The sequence below is a fragment of the Marmota flaviventris genome, chromosome 2 (assembly GCF_047511675.1).
Source record: "Marmota flaviventris isolate mMarFla1 chromosome 2, mMarFla1.hap1, whole genome shotgun sequence".
NCBI lineage: Eukaryota > Metazoa > Chordata > Mammalia > Rodentia > Sciuridae > Marmota > Marmota flaviventris.
The window spans coordinates 7,279,364-7,307,140 of NC_092499.1; the positions used below are offsets into that span (position 1 = coordinate 7,279,364).

Genomic DNA, 27,777 nt, shown 5'->3' on the forward strand with positions numbered 1-27,777 from the left:
CCTGCTGTATCCATTCATTTTTCCTGTTAATGAGTCAAACATTGTTGCCATCGCTGGCTGATAGTATACAGAGAGCAGAGATATTTTGCAGGGCCGCCTGACACTGGGGAAGTTTCATAAAAGCACCTCTCACCATATCTTTTGCCCTATCTTTTTAAGGCCCAGCTTTGCTGGATGTGGCTGTAGGAGGACTGGTTTGTGGGGCTTGGGGATTTGAAGGGCTGCTTTTCTTCGTCTCTTCTCTTTCCTGGGGTTTTCTCCTCTCTGGTGGAAGTTTTGACCTCCGAGGTGGTGCAGGGTTGGGGTTACGTAGAAATCAGGTGTCCATAGGACAGAGGAGGGGGCTCCCGAGGACGGGGCACCTTCTCACCTGCCTCTTCTCAGGACTTGGCTGAGTGGTTCTTTCTCCTTTTCTTTCTTTCATTATCGGTACAGTTCTAAGAAGGGACACACGCACCCTGCACCACACACACACACACACACACACACACACACATGCACGCACACTCACACACACCCAACAGGCCCAGCCCGGTATCCGCCTGCCAGCGGAAATGAAACCACAGTCTTTGGGGTGTCGTTGCAGGCCCTGAGCTTCAGGCCTGAGCTGCCTTGTCCCACCTGCTTTGACCCAGAAGTAGAGTGGTTTGGGGTTCAGGGGACTCTGCTGCCTGACGCTGAGGGCAACCTTCCCTCCAGGTGTCACATGGAGCAGGTCAGAGCTCAGTGCTCTGCAGCCTGGGGGTGGGGAGAGGAATCCCCAGTCTGTGGAGTTGACAGGGTGGACATGCTGAATTCTTGGGAGTTTTATTTTTCAAGGCTGGAAGTTGGAGGGGAAGGAGGGAGGGTTTTTTTTTTTTTTTTTGCCTCATTTCTTTTCCTCCCAACTCCCTCAGAGGCAGTGAGTTGGGTCCAGGTCTGGGCATGGAGACCCAAGTTCAGAGCTGAGCCTGGAGCCCTGGCTGGTCTTGGGCTGCCTGAGGGAGGCTGGCAGGGCCTGGCTCCCCAGGCTGGTTGGCTGTGAAGGGACTTGACACTGAAATCGGGTCTGTGGCACTGTCAATGGCACTGGAGACCTTCAAACTCAATTACTGGGGCTCACAGGGCTTGCTTCACGAGGATAGTGAAAGACAGGGACCACCAGAACACGGAGGGAGCACCAGATGTTACCCCCAGAGAGAGAGAGAGAGAGAGAGAGAGAGAGAAGAGCTGGTACAGAGTCTTGGCCAAGGAGGCCTGGAGACCGAGGGATGCTGGTGGCCAGGCCTGAGTGAACTTTGCTAATTTCAAAATTTATCTGTGTTTCTTTTGAATTAGGAAATGCATCTGTAGCTTAACACTTCTAGCAGAGAGGAGGTCTCTTGGCTGGGCTGGCTAGAACATCTACCCAGGAGGGTGCACGTGGCTGTAAATGTTCAGAAAAAAAACAATAAAAAAGTCAGCTGAAGAGTCAATTAGAAGACAGAAACAGCTCCTGGCGCTTAGCAAGGGCGACCAAGTTGGGAATGTGGAGGCCACGTTGTTTTTATCAGTGCTGTGCGGGAGGCAGCGTGCCAGGCTGCTCAGGGGTGGCGTTTAGAAGGGAACCAGGTACCTACCTTGCCCCTGTTCCGTTTGAATTCTCAATTTCATTTTGTCCTTTTTTTTTCTTTTTTTTCTCTTTTCAGCTCATTTCCTTTGTGCTTCTCTCTGTCTCTCTCTCTTTTTTTTTAACAAACAATATTTTGACATCCTCCTCCCATTTATTAGCGCTCCTTCTCTAGAAATGGCGCACAATACATCCTTATATTTCTAAAGAACTGTTTTCACAGCCCTCTCCTTTGGCTCTGAAATTATGTATATGTAATTGGTAATTAAAGGTGCGAGCTTTTCAATATAAACAGTATTGCTCAATGTTAGATCATTAAAGGGAAAAGAGGCACCGAATAATTACCTTTTACGTCCTGACAAACCGTTCACAGGCTTCTAGGCTCTCCCTCCAACCACTGTTCAGCGGGAAGCTTGTGATTACATTTGAACCATAGCAAAGCATCTTTTCATAAAATAAATTGGTAAATTAATTATGTAGCATTGTCTCCAAACTCCTTTTTAAGTAAACTCCGATTTCTTTTTAAAGTGTAATTAATGGTCTGTGGGACCGGCTTTGTGAGGACTGTTTCTTTACCTTGTCGGATCTTTTTGTTCGAGGTCTGCAGACGGCAGATGTAGGATTTCCTCATCTGCGGGGTGTTTTTGTGCTGCCACTTTTCTGACGCATTTCTACGTTTAATTCATCAAGGGCCCTGTCTGCCCTGCTGTAACCACAGGCAGGATCTCCAGTCGCGATTTCCCTTCTCAGCGATACCTGTTCCTCTCCCTGTCCACGCACAGTTCGGACGTGACGCTACGTCACCAGCCCCAGCTTCTGTGCTGAGTTTTCCCCACGGGCTCTCCAGGGCCCTGAGCAAAAGTCTGCGCTCAGAAAGCACAGAGCAGTGATTTCTATGTCGGATGGAAGATGCCACAGAATTTTTTCCTTAAATTATCTGTTCTTTGGCTCTGTCCTTTTGGTAACTTCACTGCCACGGAATGCGTTTCCCTCCCTCCCAGTCCTTCTCCCCGTCCTTCGGTGGTTCTCATTATCCTTCCCTAAATACCACGCGGCTGGAGATCTACCTGCCTCCTTGGCCTTAGACCCCGGGCTCCTCTGAAGGTCCTGCCACTTGCCCTGCCTACAACCCCACTGACGTCTGCTCTCAGAACATTCCAGGCCGAGTCTGCTCAGGCCTCAGGGACTCTGAACCCTGCTGTCACCCACTTCCCCTTATGGAGGACACTTTTGGCTGTGGACTTCTGCAGTTTCCCCTTGAGAGGGTGCTGAGTTTAGAGGCATCCATTAGCTTCAGAATATTCAGGTCCCGTGCTCCTTCCCAGCATTGTCCCTGCGAAAACAACCACCAGAGGAAATATACTGGTGGCTAAAGAAATATAAAAACATACAGCCCATCGGACACGTGCTTAGGTATTTGCCAAGAAATGCTTTTGGAGTCTGAAGAATTTTTTCTTTTTCTTTTTCTTTTCTATTTCTGAGCATGAAAGTAAAACCAACCAACAAAAAGGGGCAGAGAGGAGCGGATGGGTGCTGAGGGGCGCTGAGGGGTGCTGGGGAGCAGGCCAGCCTGCTCCCCTGTGCCGACCGCCTGGCCCCTGCGCCCACCGCCTGGCCCCTGCGCCCTTCTGCAGCAATCCTGTCTCCCTTCCGTGGTTTTTGGAACCTGACACTCACTTGTCGCTTTCTGAGCGTGTGGGCTTCTTTCTCTCCCAAGGACCGGCCCTCCACGCCCGTCTGGGTTTCTGTTTCCTAGTTTGGTGCGAGGCCAGGGCTCAGGTAGAGGAATGCGAGGAGGATGGGTATGAATGGGAGAACAGGAACATGAATGGCAGCGTCCCAGGGAAGGGAGGGCTGGCAGGTCTGCCCAAGCAGGGGGACCGGGCTCTGGCTCCCTGCTTCCCAGCCCGTCACCTGGGGAGCCTCACACAATGCTCATGTTCAGTCCCACTGTGACGGAGCCGGGGTGCAGCTGCCTGGGCATCAGGATATTTCGAAGCTCCCCAGGTGATGCTCAGATACCGTGAGGCTTGAGAGAGACGTCTCCAGCTGGTACTGTTCACCGCCAGGATGGGTGTGACGTGCGTGTGTACATGTGTGTTCGGATGCTGTGTTGGGGAGAAACTGGCAGAAAACACGCCAGGAAGCAGTAAAACCAGCACCACTAATGTGGTACCCTCTGGGAGTTCGGGTGTCTCTCCCGGGGCCTCAGAGTGCCTGGTGGGGGGCTGGCAATCTCTGGTCCTGGGGAGGGCACCGTGAGCCCCAGCAGCCAGCAGCAGAGGGTGTCTGCTTCTTGGAGGGGAAGGTGGGGAAGGAGCGCCGGGTGCCTGTGATCGCCTAAGCCCATCTCTGTCTTCTCTGCCCCTCCCCTGTCTCCAGCAGAGGCTGACCACGTGGAGGCCGCCATCCTCGAGGAAGATGAGGGTCTGGAGATAGAGGAGCCGAGCGGCCTGGGGCTGATGGTGGGTGGCCCCGACCCTGACCTGCTCACCTGTGGCCAGTGTCAGATGAACTTCCCCCTGGGGGACATCCTGGTTTTTATAGAGCACAAGAAGAAGCAGTGTGGCGGTAGCCTGGGTGCCTGCTACGACAAAGGCCTGGACAAGGGCAGCCCGCCGCCCTCGCGCTCCGAGCTCAGGAAGGTGTCGGAGCCGGTTGAGATCGGGATCCAGGTCACGCCCGATGAAGATGACCACTTGCTCTCGCCCACGAAAGGCATCTGCCCCAAGCAGGAGAACATTGCAGGTATGGAACGTGGCGTTCACCTGGCCGCTGCTGAGGCCGCCTCCCGGGTCCCACGCCCTTGGTCTGAGAGTGCTGGTGCTGCGGGAGGTCTGGGGGCTTCCAGGATGGCCTCTGGGGCTCCCCCTTTCCGAGGGCCCACCATCTGGGTGACCCTCTGGAGGAGATAGGCCTGAGGCTCAGGGATGCCCTTTGGCCTGGTAGGGTGCTTTGCTTTCGGCTTGGGGACTCAATGGTGGGGCCTAATCCAGAGGTGGCCAGGAACACAGAGTGGAGATAAGTCTTCGCGGTGCACTCTCTGCTGGTGATCTTGGCTCAGTCCCTGGCTTTGGAGCCGGACAGTCTGGGGTTGGAGTCTGTTCTTTACAACTGGGATCCATCAGTCTGCCCTGCCGTGAAGTGGGCTAGGGGACCCTAGTCTCCGAGGACTCTTGTGAGGACTGAGGAGACGGTGAGCGTGGCTGTGACTGGTAGGCCTCCCTGAGTGGGGGCACTTGTCTCCCCCATCTCTGAGGCTGCTTCTCACGTTGCCTGACCCCAAGGGTAGGTCTGGGGGAAGGGAGCACTGTGTCCCTTCAGGAGGTTGGACATGCCGCCTGGCTAACCTGCACACGTGTCTGACCACCTTCAGAACAGGTGTGGGGCTTTGCCTGCATCCCCCAGCAAGGTTCCTTTGCAGTGAGTCCTACCTCCTGGCCACACCATGGCATGCTGGTCCCCCCTGGGAGCCACTGCTCTGCGTGCAAACCAGACTGTTCATACTTCTGAACCCGGGAGGTCTGAGGGAGACAGGGGCCCCTGGCCTGGCTGTGTTCCCTGAGACTGCAGCCTCTCCTGGAGTGCGACAGGAATCAGAGCTCAGGCAGAGAACAGTTGGAATCCTGCTGGTTGACTTGGGGCTGGTCACCTCATGAGCCTAAGTTTCCCCATTTGTCACCAAGGCACGATGTCCCCGCAGGCCTGGGATGAGGGTTTAATGCACGGGGGGTCCCCAAGTCCTTTCCAGTGCAGCTTTTCTCCCAGGGGTCCCCTCTGGCTCTGCAGCATGCCAGTAGGTGGCCTGCTGGGAAACTGTGTGGCTGGACCCCACAGTGAGGTCCTGGAGGCTGAACAGGGCACTGGAGGGACTGGAGGTGATAGAGGTGGGTGTGGCAGGGACCTCCTGTGACGCAGGAGGGTAATTCAGCAAGCCCATCTCCAGCACGTGGCAGCTTTGTGACTTGGGGCCTCCCTCTGCCCACCTGCACAGTGGTGTCCATGAGGTCGTTTGAGGTTCCTGCGGCCCGTGCTGGGCAGTGGGTGCCTTTTGGTGGGTGCCCAGCTTGAGATCATATCCTCCTTCCCAGAAGCAAGGGGTGATGCTGCATGGTTGGGACCCAGCCATCAGGAGAGAGGGATGCTGGGTCCTGGGACTGTGTGCCTGCTACTCAAGGGACAGTTTCCAGCAGTGGATGAACACCCGCTGTCACTGAACACAGATTTTTCAGGGGTGGCCTCTGGTGAGGTCCCCATTTATTCCTCAATGCACAGACCCACAGCTTTTACCCCAAACACCTGAATTCTCGTGCCACATTGAAGTTGTTTCCAAGGAGAGTCTTTGGGTCCCCATGGCGAGTTTAAGAAAGTGACTCAACATGATTTTATACCAGGAAAGGCTGATCTCCAAGGCTGCTTTGTCCTTACCCTCGGTCCCTCTTACACCCTGGGTTTTTTTTTTTCCTTTTCCCCCTTTTTTGGGTAGTAATACTGTAGCAGGCTCCAGTATTTTTATTTTATGTGTGACGAAAGATATACTTGGCCTTTCTGTTCGGCAACAGGACGAATGGATTTCTTCATTTTAGAAGAAATATGTAAAATAATCCCTCAGAAGTCTAAAGAGATATGTTTGTTCAAAGCATTTAAAATGTTATTTTAATCAAAGACACACCACAGTCTACACGCTGTGTCAGCGGCGGACGACCATTCCATTTAACAGCCTATCACGGGCTCCTTTCTAGTCCCCGTTCTTCCCATTTCCCTCCCTACTTTGGTACCAACTTTTCTTTTCGTTCCTTTTTTTTTTTTATTTAATAAAAAAGGAAAGATTAAAGAATAAAACTTCAGTGGCTCAAATGTATAAAGTAATTTAATATGGTGGGAGCATTAATTATTTTAGCTTAATTGAATTCTGAGGACTGCAGTCGTTGCAGTTTTTGAAGACAAGCCCTGTTTATTATTTCTCTGTGTAGATTAACAGTAAAGGAAACACAGATAACTTTCAGTTATTTATTGTAAAATAAATGTGTCAATTCATGTGTAAAGCAAGCTGCTCAAAGATAATTGAGTCTTTATATTTTAAGAGGGGAACTAGGAATCATGGGTGCTTCTCTGCCCGGGCTTCCGGAAACCCGCACAGCTGCTGCCCAGGCCCTTGGCACGGCTGGCCTCGCTGGGCCCCTCCACTCCTGCCTTCAGGCCACGGCTCCAAGGGTCCTTCAGCTGCTTCATGGGCTCCTGTTGTCCCTATGGCCTCGTTGGCCCTGGCCAGTCCCTGGCAAGTGGTGGCAGTTAATTCTTGGGACCCTACCTCTGGCTTTGGCTGCTGGTGTGGCTGAGCCCAAGGCGAGGTAGCCATGAGGGTCCCCCTGTGCTGATCCCATGCCTCTGCTTTCCCCGCCAGGACCCAGGCTTTTCTCTTAGCAGGTGCTTCTAGAAGTGGGGACCCCAGAGATGGATGGGAGGGCTGGCCTAAGTAAGTGGGGTTCCCTCCTGTTCTTCAGTCCCCAGGGTGAGGACTACTGTGGGAACGGGGTCGGTCGTTGCATGGGGGTGTGGGCCCCGTATCAGCCTTCTGTCCTTTCCTTCCTTCCTTCTCTCGTGATAAATAGGAAGGTGAGGGGAGGCGTTTTCTGGGGCTTCATCTTCTGCAGGACATGCATCCATTCATTCTCTGAGCACCTGTGACCCTTTCCTGTCCTGGGCATCTAGGCTGAGAGGAGAGCCCCCGGGGGAGGGAGAGGATGTCTCTGTGGGGACCGTGGCCCAGTGTGAGCTGGTGTGATGTTGCTCCAAGGCCAGACCTCCAGCATCTGCTGTGGTAGAAGGGCTTCCTGGCTGTGTGTCTCCAGGCCCGCCTGGGGGCAGGGCGTGGGTTCTGTCTTTGGCCTGGAGGTGTGCTAACAGCTGCCCACATGTGAGTCGTGGGTGTCCTGAGGTCCCTTCCTATGGCCTCCCTGCCCCTGTTGAGGTTCTCCTGGAGCACAGGGTCCCTGTGTGGAGGGCAGACGGGAGCTCCCTGGACCCTGGGAGGGGAGGCGAGAGAGGTTCTAGGTGTGGCAAAGAGCAGAAATCACTGAGCAGTTATCTGGGAGGGTGCTTGGAGGAGGACTGGGGAGGAGGGGACCTGGTATTTGGGGTTTGAAGGCCTTGTGCAGCTTGGGAAAGAACGCAGCCCAAGCAGGAACCTCCCCTGCTCCCCCCAGTCTGCGGCATGTGACTCGACCTCTTAGCCTCAGTTTCCTTGTCTGTGCGGGTACTTAATGATGATTGGGTGTTTTTTTTTTTTTGGTGTGTGTGTGTGTTGGGGGGTACTGGGGGTTGAAGCCAGGGTCAATGAGCCTTACTCCCAGACCTATTTTTTAAATTTTTATTTTGAGGCAGGGTGTCCCTAAGTTGCCCAGGCAGGCTTTGCATTTGTGATTCTCCTGCCTCAGCCTCTCAAGTTGCTGGGGTCACAGTTGTGAGCCGCCACACCCGGCGACGGTTGGGTATGTCTGACGTGTCTGTGCCTGGTACACGTGGACGTAGCCATGTGCACACATGAGCTGCTTCTTGGTGCTTTGCTGTTCCCAGCTCTGACATACTTTGGGGTGTTGGAGTAACCTGCGGAGGTCTCTTTGGAATGGGGCTCCCCGTTGAGAGTTGGGGAAAACGTCCTTTGGGACTGAGGATTTCACTATCACAAACGCTGTCAGAGTGAATTGACTGCGGTTCATGTCTGCCCTCTGTCTTTTGTCACGTTATGTCACACAGTGACAGCTCTATGCTGGACTCACCCTGGGGAGGGGCTGGGGCCTGGCGTCTTCTGGGTTGAGCCCTAGTGTCCTTACCTGCTGGCCGTCCAGGTGAGATGCCTCACTTATTGGGCCTATCTCCACACCTACTTTGCAATGGTAAACCGAGGGCGAGATGAGATGGGGCTGGGAAACACCCCACCAGCCTGCAGGGGAGCCAGAGGCAGCTACCAAGACACTTCTAGAAAGCCGAGCTGAGGAAAGTGTGGACCCCGCTTGGCAGCATTCAGGGGGGCTTGCTTTTCTCAGTCAAAACGTTTGCGTACCGACCTGGGATTTCTAAGCGGTTTCTTCCAGACACTTCCTTAGCATCACCATTAATAGCACTGGAGCGAGGGGTCTGGTCCCTGGTCATTCAGGTTTCCAAGGTATCACCCCTTCCTTAGCCCAAAGAAGCTGCAGCGGGGAGGGTACTGGCCATCACTCATCAGTTTGCTTTCCCCCCTGTCCCCACAAACCCAGAACGTAAGTTTCTGGAGAAGTGCAAAGATAGGCAGCAAGTGACAGGAGGTAGCAGATCCCCCTGGGCTGGGAGGTGGCCGGCACTCCCTGCTGGGATGTCCTTGCCAGCTTTGTCTGTCTTCTTCTGGAACCTGGGAGTGGCCAGGGAGGAGCTTGGGGGGTTGTTACAACAGGCAAGGTACAGAAGGGACTTCAGTTTGGGGCCCAGTGACCAAGACCTATTGGAGAGAAGGGCTTCTGATGAGTCTCAGGATTTACATGCTGCTCTGGGAATATTTGCTTCAGACTTTAAAAAAATAAATAAAATAAATGCGAAAAATTATTAGCTTGGCCAGTGGAAGAAACTAAATAACTTGCTTGTGCTGGAAACTGGAGATAAACCCCACTCACAGGTTGTCTTGAGAAACTTGCATTTGATCTATTTGGAGTTGTTATTTTCCTTCCAAATTAAGATTAGTTAAATCCATGTGCGTTGTGGCATGGATTATCTCTTTTTATTATTGAATCATGACAGCTAATTATTAGTTCTGTCTGCACCGAGGAACAGTGCACTGTCTGTTGAGGGACATGGCCCTGGGCGCAGGCTGGGGGCTGGGTGCAGGTGCTGGCAGGTTGACCACGCCGCTCAGGCAGGCAGGGGTGATTGGAGGAGCCAGGGGTTCTACTTGGTACTCCTCACTGTGCTACGTGTGTTTCCTGAGTTATCTCACTGAATTTTCTAACCTTGAAATAGATATTTCTAGCCCTATGTGGAATTTGGGCTTTGAGAGGTTGAGGGACTTGCCCAAGGCCACAGAGCAAAGGGGAGTTAGACCTGGGCTGGCCTGGCTTCCTTGGGTGACTGGAGACAGGAGGCTTTTAGGGAGAGGAGTTTGCCTGTCTCGTTGGTAGAGCCAGTGGTGACAGGCACTACTCCAGGACCCCATGTGGGGTGACCCTTGCAGCCCATCACAGACATGGCCTTGGTGGATACAGCCAAGAGTCCACAGGTCCCTGGAAACCTTGCCTGAGTCTGAGGCACCGTCATCTCCTTTCCTGTTTGGTGAAGGTTTTGGAGAGGCAGGTGGCAGCGCAAAAAGCAATAAAATATTAATTCACACGGGCCTGGGCTAGGTTTTTTTTTCATATGTGCAAATGTGTTTTAGTCTATATTCATTGTCACACAGCACCCCCCACCCCATAAATAACTGCTTTATTTTGTGGAATTTTGGGTTTGCAGGAGGCTTGCTTGTATGACTTCCAGTTACTCATTCACCTCCCCAAAGCGGAGCCCCTAGAAGGCAGGAGCTCTCTTTCTTATCTCCGGCTTGCTAGAAGGTCTGATTTGGACAACGTGGGCATAAAATAGGTCCCTGTGGGCTTTGAACTATTTTTAATAATAAAGAGCCATTGGTGGGATCCAAAGGAAGGTTCTGGCCTCCTGATCTGAGCCAGGAGCTTCTTGCTGCCACTCTCCCATCCTTCCCTGAGCGCAGGGCCTTAAGGCAGGCCATCCACCCGGGGTGGAGTTCCAGGGTCTTCACCTGTAGATGCAGCAAGCAATGCCTGTCCTGCTGGCCCTGCAAGGTGGGGGCAGGGGACAGAGGCTACTCACAAACTACAAACCAGAGCAGAGGACATCAGCAGGGCCACCTTGACTTTAGCCCTGAGTTGTAGAGGAATTTTTTTTTTTTAATTTCAACAAACAAGGACAAAAATACGGGTCACTAGAAGGATGGTTTCTTTCCCCCTTTGGGGGTTTATACAGGTGGTTCTGCACTCCCAGCAGCGCGTCAGGAAAGAGGGAAGAGAGCGAGGGAAGAGAGCAGAGAAGGACAACTGGGCTCCCGTGGGGAGAACTTAACCAACACTCAGCCTCAGTTATTATTATTGTTAGGGTTTTTATTTGACAATAAATAGTTAGCAGTTGACTTAAATTTTTTATTAGGCACTTGACAGTTCTGTTTTTGTCCTTGTTGCTAATGTTCACGCCTGGCTAATGCTTGGCCACTAGCTCTAGAATCTGTTAGGAGTGGGCTGTATGTTGGTGATCTGTAAAAACAGGCAGCCTGGCTGTCACCTTTGTGCCCTTGGGGTCACCTTTTCACTGGGGAAACAAAGAGATCTTGGAGTTTTGGAGCTTAGTATGTGCTATTTGAAGGGCTTTGCAAAGAGTAACTGATTTAATCCTCCCTACAACCTCATAACATAGGTGCTAATGTGAACCCCACTTCACAGAAGAGGAAACTGAAGCACAGAGATGTTAAGTCATTTGCCCAAGGTCACACAGTGGTGAGTTAGGGCCCAAGGTGTCAACTCCAGCAGTCAGCTCTTCACTATAGAAACCAGGGCTGCCCGTGGTCACATTTCATCCTGCGTTCCCATCTACTCTACAAAGATGGTGAAGCAGAAATTGGTTTCATTTTGTAAAGGAGGCAGCTGAGTCCAAAGGTGGCTAAGTGCTGTCACAGACACCCCAGGAGTTGCTGCCTCCATGGTGCCCAGAACCAGGCTCCTGGCTCCCCAGGGTGATGCTGGGTCTTCACTGGGCCACCATTGTCTCCCAGCAGCCCAGGCCCCGGGGGATCCTGTGGTCTTTTAATGCTCCTGGTGCAGGCCCCCTCTGCTCCTAGCTGGGTGATGAGGAATGACGGCCAGTCTTCTAATGATGGATCTCCATCATGGTAGCTGGGGCCTAGAGGGTGTGAAAGAACCTGTCCCATACATGCCTGTGGACTCTGTGTGGGCCGCCGACTGTGGACTGTGCCTCTTGTGAAGAGCTGCCCCTGACCAGCTGGGTAGCAATAGGCAGGTGGTCTGCGGCACTGCGTTCGGTGAGGGGCAGGCATGGTAGACTCTGGCCTGAGGCCTCATCCTGTGGCTGACAAGCTGTGTGGCCTTGAGTGGGCCCTCTCCCCTTCTGGGCCTGAGCTCCCGAGCTGAGAATGTGCTAAGGAACCACCAGTGGCTTCCAACAGCTGCAAGAGCCAGGCTGGGGGGCGGGGGTGGGAGACCACAGCTTCCCACCTAAATCCCCTCCCATCCAGCAACCCTGACGTGACTCCGCTGTCACATGTGGGGTGCAGGAAGTACGTTTTCTCTGAAGAAGCATGGCTGGCAGTGAAAACTGTTAGAAGAAAGACTCCACAGCGTCCTTCTGCCCATGCGGTCAGGTCACCTGGGAGGATTTCTGTACTCCCCGGAGGTTGGAGTTAGCTCAAGGCCCCTCTGGGCCATGCTGCAGTTGTGTGGTTTGGTTTTGTTTTCATTTTGGTAAAAGGGTCCCCAGAATCATTTAAACCTCAGGCTCTGCAAAACCTGGGCCCACCCTGGCCCAGACGCTGCTAGGCCGAGGCTGGTGACCTGCGGGAGGGCAGGGAGCCGGAGCTCTGGAGGCAGAGCAGAGGCCAGCTGCAGAAGGCCAGCTGCCAGGGGCTTCTTTTATTTTCAAGTGGGTTTCCTGCTGGTCTGCTGGTTCTGGTCTGAGGTCCCTGGGTGCTCAGAAAGGAGTCCATGCTGAGGGTGGCAGGATGTGGAGAGGGGCTGAGGAACAGGGAGTAGGACCATGTGGGGAGCCACAGATCTGGGAAAGCTTTTGCCAACCACATGGGCAACATGGAAGCTGGGTCCTAGGCACCTTTGGGGTGAAAAATAGCACTCCTGGTGTAGAGAGAAGGCAGCTCTTCAGAGGCACCATCTCAGGACAGCCCTCTCCTCCAAGCCAGGGGTGTTTGATCCTGGCTCTTGTCCTTGGGGAAGGGTAGCTTCCAGGACTTCTGGGCTGTCAGTCTCCGTCAGCCAGAACACAGCCTCAAAGGTGCAGGCCTTCAGGTGCATGGGTCAGCACCCACCCAAGATGACCCCAAAGGCACAGAGACCTGCAAGCTGACAGCCCCAGGGCCTGGATTGTGCCCCAAGTGATGGAGCACAGATAGACATCTGTCCAATCCCACATGGCAGCCAAAGAACCCTAACCCCCTGATGACTTCAGAAGCCAAAGTCATCCTCAAAGCCAAAGTCCTTGCTCAGGACAGACCATGCCTTCCGAAGGGTACAGCCTCCCAGGGATCCAGGGGTCCTCTCTTGGGGTAGGGGCCAGGGACTGCCTGTCTTGGACTCAATATGACCCCAGTGTGGATTCTTCTCCCTGAAGGAGGAAGTAGAACAAACCTTCCAATACCCCTTCCCACCTCCAGCAACCTAAAAACATTGGGGTTGTAGACCCTCACAACTTGGGTTCTCCCTTGGAATCTGAGCGGGTTCTTTCCCCCTCCCACTACGAGTTCAAAGCCAGCCAATTAAGAAACCTAAACAGTGCGGTCTTCGCCCTGCATCATTGGCTTGTAAAACTTTCCCTGCAAACGAGGCGACTTTATTCGCTGGGAAAAAGAAGTATGTAATTTTCCTGACCTGGCCTTTGCTTTGGGGAGACGAGGAAAGACAGAGAAGTCATTTCCATAAACAGACAAGCCCGGAGGCCGCAAACGAGGTCCACACTCCGGTGTCGGGGCATGCGGACCGCAGCGAGGCGGGCTGGAACGCGGAAAGCGGCGAGCGGCGGGGAGGAGGGTCAGCGCGGAGCGCCCTGCCGTAGGGTGCCTGTGGGGGAGTGGTGGCGGTGGGGCGGGGGCATCAAAGTCCTCCTGACCCTGCGACTGAACCTTTGCTCCTGCTCCCACGAAACCAGGCGCCACCAGTGCAATTTCCCAAGTTCCCCCGACGATCGCAACTTGCAAGACTCTGGTCGCCCCCGCCTGCGGCACCCACTTCTTACACCCGGACCCTAGCGCTCCCCATGCCCATGCCAACCCCCGCCACATGCGAGAGCGCCCTGCAGGCCTGGGACGTTAGGCCCCGCCCTCCCGGAGGCTGCGAGGTTGGGGTCCATTAGCGCCCCTTTTACACCCAGGCAGAGTACACAATGGCCTTCCAACAGGCGGATGGCTGAGCCCTGGCGGGGGCGCGGAACTGACCCGCACCTCCCGGATCCCACCACGCTGACAATCGGGCAACTTCGAGACTGTGCCAGGGGCTTTCCCTGCGGCGGTGTTCCTCCTGCGCCTGGCCGGCGTTTCACCGGGGGGCTCCCGTGCCTCGGGACGCGCCTGGTCCTCTCTCGGTCCCCTCCCTGCCCCTGGCCTCTCCAGCCTGCGCCCAGGGCGCGCTGCTCTATGCCCATAGGCCATCCCCTTCCCGCTCTCCCCGCCTGGGTCTCTCCGCGCACGTTGATTGTGCCTTCCTGGGCGGGAGGGCTGGGGGGCTTCAGGCCCATGCATAATTCGGGGGCTTAATAGGCCAGCTGCCCAAGCGGGGCTGCGAGGGGCGGGCGGAGGCGCAGCGAACCCTGCCCGCGTCTGGCCCTGCCGGGAAGGCGCGCTCCTTTCTTCCTCCCATGACAGCTCCCCTCCCCCTCTCGGCCCGGGTCCGAGGAAGGCGCGGGGTGGGCGAGTCGAAGGGCTAAACGTAGGGAGGGGGCGTCCTTAGTGCTTCCGCGTAACTTTTGTTTTGGGGGCTGGGGCGTGCAGCGATCGAAGCCGCCTCGGGACCGGCTCCCGTGGGAGCTGGAATACAGGTTTCCTCGCAGCACTCCGCAGCCCTGGAGTCTGTTTTCCGTGCCCCTTCCCCCTGGCGGCCCCCGTCCAGCCGCAGCCGTGCGAGCACGCCCCTGGCCCGGGGCCAGCCCCCTTCCCCGGCTGCCGGCGGAGATGGATGGAGGCGGAGACCCAAGGTCAAGGGCGGGGAGTCCGGGGGCCTAGGGCCCCTTTGTGCGCGCCGGCCGCCCCTCCTCCACCGGTCGCTCTCTGCTTGCCCCCCGTGCGTGCGCCCTGGAGGGTGACCTTGTCGGGCAAGGCGAATTGCATTTCTGGACCCCTGGAAACTGCCAGTGGCTCCCTCCCCGAAACCACCAGGCACGAGGGGCGGGCTTCCTCTCCACAGTGACATTTGTCCAGGATTCCGGGGACGCCCGGGGACCCCCTCTCCGCCCGCCGCCATCGCCCGGAAGGGTCGCGCGGCCTTCAGCCCGCCAGGTCCTGATGCAGGTGAGGCCCAGAAGGAAGGAGCCTCAGAGTTCCCTAGCACGGTTTGTGATCACGCTGGGGAAACAGGCCTTTTCAAAGTGACTTTCTTTGGAAACTCCCCCCACCCCTACCCCGCGAAGAAAAAGAGGGAGCCAGTTTTCATAGAGGGAAATCCTAGGGCTGGGACTTAAAAACACAGAGGGACGAAAGTGTTTTCCCAATTGTGTGGGAATGGAACCCTCTCTGGCAGGAGACACCTGGAATTAGCCTCCTGGAATTACAGGGAATTAATGTTAGTTCTTCTCTGCCCTGACTCTCATATCACTCTCTTATCTGTATGCAAATGGTCACCTTGCTAGGAGCCGGTGAGCAGGTCTTTATTTTTGCTTCTTAAAAATTGGCCTCTGATTGTTGGAAGCACCTACAGACCCTTAAAGATCACCACCAGCAAGGGTTGGGCCTCCAGTGGATCTCTCTAGGAAAAGCTCTTAAGAAAATGCTCAAACATTTTCCCAAAGCTGTTATTCTGGAAATAAAAATGTATGCTGTTTGCCTATGGAAGATGGAAAGTTTGCCATCCCTGTGACAGCTTTTCCAGCCCAGGGTTGGATCCACATCTCTATTCTCCATTATTCAGAAATAAGTCTGAACCAGACAGAACACATCTGCTATAACAGGCAAAAATGTTTTAAGCATAGGTATATACATATATATTTGGGATTTGAGTCATGAACAGCGTTCATTGCACCCTCTGAGCTCTCCAGGTACTGGGTAAATAGTGTCTTCCTGGCATTTTGAGTACAAAAAAAAAAAAAAAAAACCCCTTCAAATCCCCGATTTAGCTAATCCAAAGTTTGAGCAGCAGGCTCCTCTGGTGGAGGAGTCAGAGGTATTTGTCAATTTATTTGTTGAAAGGCCTGAGGAGAAGGGAACCAATTCAACACTTGGCAACCCAAAGCTGCTGCCAGTCCTGGACAGGAAGATTTTCATATCTGCCTGAACTTGCTCGTTGATTTCTCAGACGTCCATTTATAACAGTTCCAACAAGATAGAATCTGCCTTTGAATATCTGTAAATACGGGTAAAGATCACAATCCAGGCTCATAATGGGCCAAGACGAAAAGGCAGATTCTCCTGTTTGATTAATATTTATGTTACCGGATTCCTTTACAGAAGAAAAGATGAAACACTAATTGTGTGTGTGTTTGAGGGGGCCTCATCCTAGGTCTCTGCAGTTCATTTAGAGAGATGTACATTTTTGGATTTTTGCAGGCCAGGTGCGTGTGTGTGGGTAATTGTTCATGTTTTGCTTGAAAGACAGGTATCCTGTGGTTGGTCGACTTAATGGCTATTACCCGGGGAGGAGGCCAATTTATCATCTGTTTTCCTTATTTTGACGACTCAACACTCACAAAAATTAGGTGTGATTTCTCTTTTTAGGTTTGGGTTAAGGCTTTGTGCACAGTGGCAGAAGGTTGTCATTCACAGTCCAGGGTGCTCGCCTTCCTTGGGGGCACACATCTTGCTGTGTGTCTCTCTGCGCTCTAGGCTGGGTCTGCAGGCACAGGTGGATTTGCCTTGTTTTGTTCAGGAACAGTGTGGGGCAAGGGGATTTGCTTGGCCATGGGGGATTTTGTCAGCTGGATCCAGTTGAAATTCCACTGGTGGAACTGGGAGCCACAGGGCTGGGAGGAGGCTGCCCTTGCAGCCGTTCTTTCTTGAGCACCTTCAATCTTATTGCTTGGAGAAACCTAGATTTTCTTGGAGGATTGCCTATGAGTGTGGTTTCCCACGGTGGCACCTGAGTCCCAGTTAGACGTTTGATAAATATTTGCTGGAACGTCAGGGCCCATCTTAAGGTGAGAGCACCAGAGTGGAGACTCTGGCATGGAGCCTTGCACAGCCTCTCAGGTATTTGCTTCCCTAACAGCCCAAGGCAAACCAGTTCCTGTGTTAGTGTCCTTGTCCATAAAATGGGGATGTGCAGTTGTTTGCTTTCCTGTCACCGTCCAGATATGAACGCAAACCAGTCTGTGGAGCAAAGCAGTTGCTGATTTTGAAGACATCATAAAAGTAGAGGCTGTTATTGTTCAGTCTGTGGGGGCGGGGTGACTAATTTGCAAAGGGGAAAGGAATCACATAGCTGCTTGTACAGGGTGTCATTTTTAATGCAAGGAAGAAGAATTAAGGGCTTGGGAGAAGGGTTTGGGAGGGAGGACTTAGATGTTCAATTTAGTAACCTAATACGAATAGGAAACACTCCTTCTCTGTCCCCATTCATTTTAGAGGACCTTCCCACTCCCTCTCTCCCCAGCTTCTTATTCCTCCAGAGGACTGTCATGTGATTCAGACTCTTAATAACAGGGGTGTTGCTGTTGTCCTTGACCAGGATACCCCAGAAGAGGTCTTTTTGCTGATATTTGGGTTTTGGGCCCCAGAAGGAGGAGAGCAGGACAGACGCAGTAGAGACTTGGGTGGGGGAGGAATGCATACAGCAGGCAGCCTTTAAGTGCACAGTCGTGCTACATGCAGGTGAGGAAGGAACGCCATGCAGACTGGGGAGGAAATTCCTGTTTTCTTTTTGCTGCCGCCTCTCTGAGCTAACAGAAATTGGCATTTACATCCATGGAGTACACAGCTGGCTGTCGCGAAATGGTACCTTCACTGGGGAAATGGAAGCCTCCAGTGGCCTGTTGGGGTTCCATTTTACTTTTTGTTGTTTTCCTTTCCAAGAGGCTTGGTTTCTTTTTCCAGCAATCCTGGGTGACCTGAATTGGATTTTTAACAAGGGTAACCTCTGGCAAGGACCCAAACCTCTGGGTTAGTCTTGCTCTTTAGGAATACAGATGCTGTCTTTACACACTTGCCCCCCGCCACAGGGCCCAGGCCCTGGGCTTGGGTTTTGGGGTGGGGGTGGGTGAGCATGCCCTCTCCCTTCCCCGTGGAGTCCTTGATGGAGCCCTTGTTCCGGCATCTGAGCCCGAGTGAGGTGGATACCCGAGTCTGTTGTCGCAGGCTTGTGGCCAGGAGGTGTCTGGTGCTTCTTAATTGAATACAGATCTGAGTAAATTCCATGTGGGCAGGCAAGGGTGGCCGAGGGAGGCGGTGATGCTCCTGTCTCCCTGTGGCTGGACGGGGAAGCAGCTCGTAACCTCCCAATCCCAGGAGCCTCCCGGCCGTCCATCTGGCCCACACGTTGTGCAGAAAGGTAGGGAGGTTGCCGAGGAGTTCCAGGACGCCCGTGTAGACGTTGTTTGTGTGAACGGGTTCTTCCATCTTTTGTTAGTGACAGCTCGTTAATTAACCAGCAGACTCCTGCCACCCGCCTTCCTTTGACACATGCATATATTTTGGGGTAGAAGATTCTTGGTCTCCCAAAACTCTGATCCGAACCTTTCAGGAAGTCTCCCTACAGTGCTGCCGCCTCTTCCCTCCCGCTTGTCCTCCCTGCTCCCCCTTCCTGTCCCCTCCTACCCACCCTTCCCTTAAACCCAAGTGGGCTTGTAGCTGACTGGGGGGCGGGCACGTTAAACACAGCTAAATAAATCATGTTTACGCTTGGCTTTCTCGGTAGTGAAAAATCTGTTGGCCGTTTCTACTTCCTTATTTCTCAGCATTTGCTTCCTACCTGTTTTTGAGCACATGCCCAGAAATAGTAGTTTTGTCAAATGAGGGGATAATGCCAGCCAGCCTTTCTTGCTGCCAAGGAAGCTGCTGGATTTTGCAAAACAGAGTGACGTTTTTTTAGTGACACTGATTTTTTTTTTCCCCCAAAGAAATTAGGATGTAGAATAAGGGTATTAAAATGCACTTAGGGAAGAGGGGGGAAAGCTACCTAGTCACCCCTGCCGCTCAGGGGCTTGTAGAGAGCAGGGATAGAGAAGAAAGGTCTCCGTTCTGTGTGTACTTGGCTGCTGGAGGCGGAGAGGCTGCTCTGGGCCCGGAGAGCTGAGTCAGGGTTCCTTTATTTCAGCCCCAAGACTTCATTTTCTGTGCCATTTTGGTGATGTTATGCAAGGATCCTTTTTTTTCCTGTTTGGTTTTGTGTCTGTTTAGTTTCTGAGGCCCCTGAGCAGTTCTTGCTGCATTCTTCCTCTGAGGTTACCGTTGGGAATTTCGCCCTGATCTGGGATGGGAGCTTGGGGGGGGGGAGATCCTGGCTGCTCTGTCACTGTTTATGCCTGAGATCAGTGATGACGGTGACCCCCCCTTCCTCTGAGCTCCTTCCACGACATTTTAGGGGGGGCATCTAGAAATCATTTTTGTGATGGGATGCTGTTGGCGGGGCAGAGGACTTCCTGGGTAATTACAGATTAAAAAAAAATGTATTTTTTTAAAAAACAATTTCAAAAACAAGTAAGTGAAAAATAAACACTGGGACTCCTGTCTCGAGGTGAGCTGTGCAGGCTTCTGTCTCAGGTCCAGCCCTCAGCTCGGTTTCAAAGACAGCCAAGGAAAAAAAAAATACAACAAAATCAAAGTCGGCGGGCCATGATTTCCCCAATTTCTAATGGGAATACTGTGCAATAGAAATGATGTTTCCATTGAGGACTGCGCTGCCGGTTTCTTTAATTACATTAAATAGCGGTATAAACCTCAGCAGAACGTAAACCCCTGTTACAGCCGCGTGGCGAGCGAGGCTGGATTGAATCGTAAGGAGCAATGTTACAGTGTTAATGTGCTAACAATCTTTATTAAATTAATCCCGCGAAGTGTTAATTTTTACAAATTTTGTTGTGCACACACTGCACGTCACCTCTGGTGTGTTAGGAGATGAAAATGGATTTCACGTCAAAAAATAAGTAAGAAGGGGCGGCTGTCAGGCTGCGCCCTTAGAAGGAAATTTGTGATTTTTTTTTTTTTTGCCGTCAAATGCTACCGCACTGAAAAGAAGGCTCATAATATGTATATTAAATGCCATCTACATACAGAAAACTCAGTTAAAGGAACTACTTGGTTGAAAGTAATTACAGGCCTGTACAATTTTTTAGTCAGTGACATTTCAGACTTGGCTTAGAAACAGAAAGAGACCATAGAAAGATTTTGTGCTTACGTGATGCAGGGCGTCAGGGCCTCGGTGTTCTACGTGTCCATTAGGAAAAGGTAAAAGGAAATGAAAGGGGAAAAAAAAGACTCAATCGTCAACAAAATCCAGGGAGAGCTAGATTTTTTTTTTTTAAGTGGTAGTGGAGATCAGTTGCTTCTGACTAATAAATACAAGTAAGAACAACATGTGCATTTAGCCTAGCAGCTCCCTATGTTTACAATTTGGTTTCTTTTCTTTTTTTCCCCCCAACTTTCTATTGACCAAGTTCCTTTCTATGCTATCTAAAACCAAGAAGCCCCTCTGGCCTCTTCCTGCCCAGGTAGGATTTTATGGCCCCTCTTTTTAAAAGGGCCAGTGGCGCTTGCATTCCTCAAGCCCAGGGCTGCTCTGCACCTGCGCCCTCAGCAGCCCTCTGCCCTGGCTGCCCGGGTCACTCGGCAGCCTCCTTGAGGGGCACTCTGTTTCCTTTACGTTCTTTTTATTGGCTGTACTGTGATATTTTCATTCTTAATTCCCCGGGATTCTCACAGACCCGACTTCCTTCCCCCTTCTATTTATTCTCTTGCCTCCTTCGTGCGGTGCTTGAGCTAAAGCCAGTATTGGAGTTTGTGGGACCTTGGAACCACAATGACTTCCGGAGCACACCCGTTCTAAGGCATGTTTCATGAAGGACCTGATTCTTAACAGATTCCGGCTCGTGTTTCCACGTTATTCCCATCAGGCACAGTGGCTGCTGGTGGGAAAGCAAAAGGTGTTCCTCAGATGAAAACTCACGGTTGGCATCAAATCTGAAGATTCATTTCCTGGTTTATTTCCCTCGTGTGACATGTGACTTCTGTCTTCACTGTGGATTTTTCTTCTAGCTCTAAATGAGGGAAACATCTGAGAGATGCCTGGCAAGTTTGTCATTGGAGTCTGGTCTCTAAGCTCCATTTGAGAAAGTGGTGTGGGGGCCTGACCTCAAGTCCCAAATTCTTCATCTTAGAATGCAAAAGATGCAGCCAGCGTTTAAGTTCAGTGTGTAGACTGCATCTTCATCCAGCCGTGCTTCTTGCAGATACTTGTAGTACACCATTGGTCACTCTGGACACATGCGGAGGTAAAATTCACGCAGGCTTTTGGATGAGTTTTATTTGAGGGATTGAGGGTAGGAGCTGCTAAAGATTGAATGAAGCAGCTACTCAGCTTCTGACCAGAAGGCCTAAATCAGGGGAAGAAGGGGAAATTCCTCTGCTAGACACTGGGTAGATTCAGAGAACCTATCCACCCCAGTTTTGTCCTTGGCCCCTACAGACTCCAGGTGATGCCTGCAGACACTTCCCTATGTCCATGTTGCTGATATAGATGTGTTTCTTGTGTGCACATATATGTGTAATCTCTCGGTATACTATAGATGCGCATGCACACATTTTTCTAACTTGGCAAACACATGGCCTCACCCTCTGTTGTCCCCGGGCCTACCAATTCCAGGATCTTGGGCCCAGGTTGGTGGACCCTGCCTGCCACGGCCACCCCAGAGGAGTCCTGTTCTTTTTTCCATGTGCATCCTAAAGCGGTGCTACACAGGCCTCAGCATGGTTGGAGTTTATTTGCATTCCAGCTGCTCAGAGAGCTCCAGGGGTTTCCCCTGAAGGAAAGGAGTCCAAGCTGCAAATTTCCTCCCTGCAGATTCCGGTTTAGGGGTTGGAAGGTGAGCCCCAAATAGCTGGTCACCTCCTCTGCCTCACCCTGAGTGGTTGGTTCTGCGTAGATGGTCTGGGGGCACCCTTCCTACCCAGCAACCCCTGGAATTTCCTCTGCTCTCTCCCTTGGGGGGCTCTTTTGGAAGGGCCATGGCGATACAGCTTTACCAATTCTTGGCTCAGGGTGCAGAAAGGGTCTCTGCTGCCCCAGAGGATTTCAGCAGCTTGCATCTTGAGGAAATTGGGGTTGGCAGCCATTAAAGCAGGTGCTTCTGGACCCGGGAAAGGGGCGTGGCAGATTCTAATTGCAAGAAGCAGCTGCCCTGGCTGATGGTTCCTTTTCCAAACCCTGGCGGAAGGAAGAAAACAGGTTTTGGTAGTGTTTTGGGGGGCATGGTCTGTCCTTTGCCTCTCCTGTCTCCTTCCTTGGATGCACTAAATGGGCAGCATGTTGGGGAGAGGAAATAGTTGAAGTGGTGATTCACCACGACAGATTTCAGCAGTGCTGGAGGAGGGAGGAGCTACGAAGAGGCAGCCTCGCTTCCTGTCCAAGAGACCTGCTTCTTGCCTCTTCTGGGTGGCCAGATCTTCTCATGGCAGGTGTGCACACAGGGCTGTGGATGGTTGGTGGTGTCTCAGAGTGGTCATTTGAGAAGTGGTGGGAGAGATGGCCTCAAGTTCAGAGTTGAACAGATGTGTGTTCCTGGAGGCCATGACCTGCTGCCCTGCACTGGCAGTGGCCCTCTCTGAGTCCAGCTGGGCTGACTGTGGATGAAGTTCATAGGGCTCTTTCACCTGCATCCAAATTCCCACCCTCCCCAGCCACCTGTAAGGGCTACTGTCCTTCCGCCTGTAGAGGCCAATCGTGGGTTTGAACGGTGCTTTTTATGTCTCCTGTGTGATGACCCTGGAGGGAGGAGCTCTGTAAGCACATCTGTGCAAACCCTTGTGAAACCTCACTTTTTTGATGTCCTTCCAAAGGACACGTCCACATTCACCCCCGAAACCATAATCTCTGACAGCCTGGGACTGGAGACCTGGGCTGGCCACTGGGCACTCGGGCAAAACAGTCATATTTGACTTAGAATGAGAATCCAGTGGGGAGAGGTGGGACTTGGGGAGCCCTGGCTTCGTGGGTAGAATTTCTAGGTCTCCCAATTGCTGTGGGGCAGTGAGTGGGCCATGCACATGCCCACTTGCCCTCTGCTCCTGTCTTGGAGACCTTCCTCATGGAATTGAGGTATTCCTTCTATGTTTGATGATGATGATGATGATGATGATGATGATGATGTTATTATTTTTTACAATGAAATGAAATCAAGTTCCAGTGTTTGCTGGTTCCTGCACTTTGGGGTAATCCCACTTAAGGAGCAGAGAAATTTACCTGGTTATATGCCCCCACCCCCAGACTCCTGTAGGTCTGAAATTGAGCAACAAAGAAAGTTCCTTAGAATTATTCTCTATTCCTGCTGTTTGGGCTCCTCTTCCACCCTCCAACCACCCCCCCCCCCTGCAAAGAAAGGGAGAAAGACATAATGATGGGAAGGTCGGGTCTTGTCGGGTGAGACCCTGTGCCTGTCTCATTTAAGGTGGCACTCCACTTCTTTCGAATAGGAAATTGCCAAAATGGATGTCATCGGCTGCTAATTAGATGTATTTTAACTGCAGGATCATTTTACCAGCTAATACTGTTATTATGTGCTTCAGTGTGAACCCATGGTGGAGCTGTTACAATATGAGCACGAGGCCTTAGCAGACAGCTAATGGAGGCTGCAGGGTCTGTGGTGGCACTTCCCCTTGGTGATGGCTAGTGACAGCCTATTTTTGGACCTAAAGATGCCTGGGTCAGGCTCTGTGCTGAAGGTCTGAGTCCTTTTAACCTCTCAAGAGGAGCCAGGCTTTACTGATGTCCACTTTCTTTCTGTGCTTAGAGCAGGGCCTAAGTCTGAGGAGGCCCTGAGATTCCAGATTGTGGACACCAGCGGTCACACACAGCTCTGTAGACTTAACTGCCCTCCCCGCTGCCCCCCAGTCTTTGGGCTGCTGGACCTGGCTAGGGGTAACAAATGACCACAGGTTATGTCATGGCTGTGCCAATTTAGGCTGAGCCCCCGGAACACAGCACCAAAGTAGGCAGACCTGCCTCTCGACATGGGTTAGAAACTGAGCTGGTTTCACCTCCATCTTTTCTCTCTAGCAAACCGGAAAAAGAATCCTAATTTCCCCTCGGGGTGGGAGGAGGCGGGCTAGGATTGGGATAATGATTCTTAAATATGAGCAGTGTATTTGACTTCATGTTATTTCTCCCTCCCCCCTTAATACACAGCATTTTTATCATCTTTAAGACAAAGTAGCTGGCAAAATATTTAAGTGATCGGGAAGAAATGTTTTTATTTGCCCGTGTGTGAATTGGGTTATCTGCCTATCTTGTTTATGAAATTTGGGGCTGCCTTTCCAGCACAGTATGTTCGCCTCTCAAATCTTTCCCGGCTCCCATTTCCATATTTCTGCGTGCTTGTTCTTTGTTAATCACTTGGCAAGCGCTTATTTGAATATTAAAAATTTCTTTAATCATCAAAGGCAGGAGCACAGTCTCATGAATATTCATATTTTCCCCCCTCCTCAGACTGGATTCTAGTTCATTACCCTGCAGTAAAAGCCAAACAGCCATCAATCGCCCTCATTACAGGCTCTGGCGTTTTGATTGGCTGCCTGCTGCCCAGAGCTTTTTTTTTTTTAAATTTTCTCCTTCTCCTATGAGCTGACTTGTACCTGCCAACAACCACACCAAAAAAAAAAAAAAAAAAAAAAAATCAACAATGCAAGAATAAATTTTTCTGGTTGAAAAACAACTTTGCAAACTTATCATACAGTCCTGTGGCTTGTTGCCGCCTTAGCGGCCACCAGCGCCTCCACCCTTCCCTCTTACCCTCCCCCCCCCCCCAAAAAAAAAAAAAACCTAGGGAAAAAAGGGGGAGGGAAGAGAGAGAAAATTAAATAAATAAATAAAAAGGGAGAAACTTGAGCCTCAGAGATGAATATTTGTCAAGAGAGTTGACGTAAGTTTCATTTGCATAATGACTTTGTACTTCTGCATTAATAAAATTTGCATATGAAGCCATGTTAATTACTCCTGATCATGCTTTTTGCATTCATGCATAGTAATTTTCTCCGACTTGTGAGAATTAATGTCTTGGCATGGGGGGAGGGGGCGCGGGGACTGTCAGGTTCCCTTGCCAGTGTCCCTCGCTCACATGCCTGGCTCCCTGTCTGTCTCCTTTGCTGATCTATGACTCATTTCTGCACTATCAGTAGGAGTTCTCGCCTTAAAAAACTGTATCCGTTGAAAGGCACCAGTAGGGAGAAAAATAGACCTCTCCCGCGCAGTGTATTCCGGGCCACCTCTCTGGCTGGGGACGCGGCATCTGCAGTCCTGCCATCCCGGAGCGGCTGCTGCCACGGGACGCGGCGCTGGGCCGGGCTGGCTCCCCTCTCGCCGGGGTGGGGCGTTTCCAGGCGTTTTGTGTCTGCACGCTCAAGGTGGGCGTGTCGCCGCTAGTGCGCATGTGTGAGGCTTGGAGCGGAGCATCTGCAGGGCCCCGGGAGGGAGGAGGGCTGCAGACCCCTCGGAATGCTTCGGGCCGGGAAGGCATTGAAATGAGCTCGCGCCCGATGATGCTGGAGCTTCGGAAGCATTTTAGGGAGACTTTTTGGGTTATCTTTTTGTACCAGATACAGAGAGCCGGGTGGCAGTTTCTGGCCTTCCTAAGCCCAGTGCGTCTGGGCGCCTTCTTCAGTCTTTCCCAGCCTCAGTTTCCTCTTTTGTGAGAGTGGGATATGCTACCCCATAGGAAGGCTCTGGGCTTGCTTGAGATAACTCAGGTATTAATCGTTTATTTATTTTTCCTTAATTAAAGTGAACTTCCATGATTTAAAAATAAATCAAGCCAGCCACGATTTTATTTATAAGCCCCCTGGATCCAACTTAAAACTGAGATGGTGGCTTGGCATCCCTAGGTGCATGGGGGTCTGTTCAGATTCCAAACGGGACCCATGGACTGCAAAAGAAATCATTTTACATTTTTATTTACTCTCCTAATGCTGGGGATGGACTCCAGGGCTTCCAGGTTGCTGGGCAGGCCCACTATCCCTGAGCCACACCTCCAGCCCCTGAAGGGTTTCTTTTTAAAACAGTGACTCGCAGGTCTTTGTAGGCTCCCTCCACCAGGCAGCTCCAGTGCTGTGAGAAGCACCCTTGGGAGTAGGGATTCCAAAATGGAAAACTAGAAAGGGATCGGATCATTTAGTGGTCACTAAGACGGTGACTAAGTTTACCAGATGTCTAACTTTGGTTCATGTTGTCCTGACCCTTTCAAAATGAGGAAGCTGAGGCTCTGAGAAAGTGATCACCTTAGGTCACATGGCCAGGGGATGGCAGAGGAAGGATGTGAACCCAGGCTCTCTCCTGGCCCACCCCCAAGGCCGCTGTGCTGCTCTCAGGTGCTCTTTACCCACAACTCCAGATTTCCTGGCTGCACTTTTAAAGGCAAACACTCCTCCCTGTGGAAGGGCAGGGCTGGGAGGTGGCCTGGGACAGGTATTGAGGCCTAGAGACAGTGTCCTCACCTTTGATTTTTTTTTTTTTAAGATTCTCTAAATGTAGAATTCACCATTTCGTCTGTCAGTGGTTTTGATTATATTTACAGTGTGTGCAGCCGTTACCACTGTCTGATTGCAGATAATCTAATTTATACTCCTACACAGAAACCCTGCACCCATTAGCTCCCAGCCCCCGGCAACCTGGACCTTCCGTCTCCATTCATTTGCCTGTTCTGGATGTTTCCTATCCATGGAATCATATGATGGATGGTTTCTTGCATCACTTAACTTGTGCTGTAGCTGCAGAGGGGGCTTCTTGAATCCCACCTTTGGGGAGAGTTGCAGTCTAAGCTGCCCCCAGGGACATCTTCCTGCATGGCAGAGGGTAGCCTAAGAGTCCCAGAGGCCCTCACTCTGCAGCCCGCTCTTTTGCTTCTTCTGAGCCACTCCTGAAGCAGGGGACTTCAGTGTGGTCAGCATTCCTAAGGAGGCCCTGGGGTGCAGCCCCAACCCTGTGCAGAGCATTGCGTTATGGTATGTGACCTGCGCTGACAGACTCTGGTCTAGCCCACTGCTGCCCTTTGCTTCCTGCTCCTTGGCTCTTCTGCTCATCAGGGGAATGGAGTCAGGTGGGTGTTTTCTGGGACAGCTGACTCCCAGGCTGCGAGGTGCTGCACAGCTGGGGTCAGTGCTGCTGGCTGTGTTGCCGTCTTGCCCAGAGCCCAGGAGCCAGAGTCTGGACTTGGCTCTTTACAGCTATTGATGGCTGGATTGAGGTCAAGGACTCTTAGGCTTCCCTGCCCAGCACGTCCCTTGCTCTCAGGATACCAGGTGTCCTGGTCCCTCCATCCCAACTGCAGCCATAGAGGGAAACAGAAGATATAGCTGGACTCATGGTCCAGAGCTCCCCAAGCCTCAGGCCCCACGTATTCCCACTTGCTGAACAGGTGGTTAGGGTATACTCAGCACAAAGCCACTGTCAGGGTCACAGAGGGTCCAGAGCCCACCATGGTCTGAGGGAGGTTCCATGTAGGACTTAGAGGCCTGTAGTGGACAGGGTCAGATGTTCAATGTCCAGTTCCAGGCTGGGGGTTCAGGCAAGAGCTGTCCAGGGCAGACTTTCGCAAGGAGGCAGGTGACACTGGCCTCAGATGCAGACCTTTTTTGGTGCCTACACTAAATCTGGGTTTTGACCTTCCTGTCAGCCTCTGGGGTTGGAACTGCTCAGGGGTTCTTTGGCCACGCCCTTCTGGGGCTGTGGCCAGTTCTGAGACAGCCGGGTGCTTGGGCTAGCCTAGTGCAAAGTCTTCATGGGCCTGGGCAGTGTTGGCACTAGCTTTGTTTGTGGCCTCTTGGCAGGACATATTCAGAGTTCCCAAGCTTCAAGCTGGGGTTCTTCTCACATGCCACGAAGACCCTTATCCTGGATTCACATTTTAGACAAACAGAGCATGTCAAAAAAGAGCTCTGGTTTTAGAGCCAGGCAGCAGGGTTTGATGGGGTCAGTTGCTGGGATCTGCAGCTTTCTGAGTCATGGCCTCAGTTTCCTGGTCTGTGCAATGGGTGTCCTAGGTCCATGCCCACTGTGGCATATTAGGAGGCT

The 27,777-nt window shown here is 52.1% G+C and overlaps 1 protein-coding gene across 4 annotated transcripts in view; it reads left to right on the forward strand.

Annotated features, from left to right (window-relative positions):
* Positions 1 to 27,777, forward strand: part of Bcl11b (BCL11 transcription factor B) — a 91,084-nt gene that overhangs the window by 9,381 nt on the left and 53,926 nt on the right. For 2 of the 4 annotated variants that reach the window (XM_027946553.2, XM_027946555.2), the window contains exon 2: positions 3,971 to 4,336. In XM_027946553.2, the coding sequence (XP_027802354.1) occupies positions 3,971 to 4,336 (366 nt within the window). The remainder of the gene's footprint in view (positions 1 to 3,970; positions 4,337 to 27,777) is intronic. The other 2 variants (XM_027946554.2, XM_027946556.2) reach the window with 1 other exon arrangement.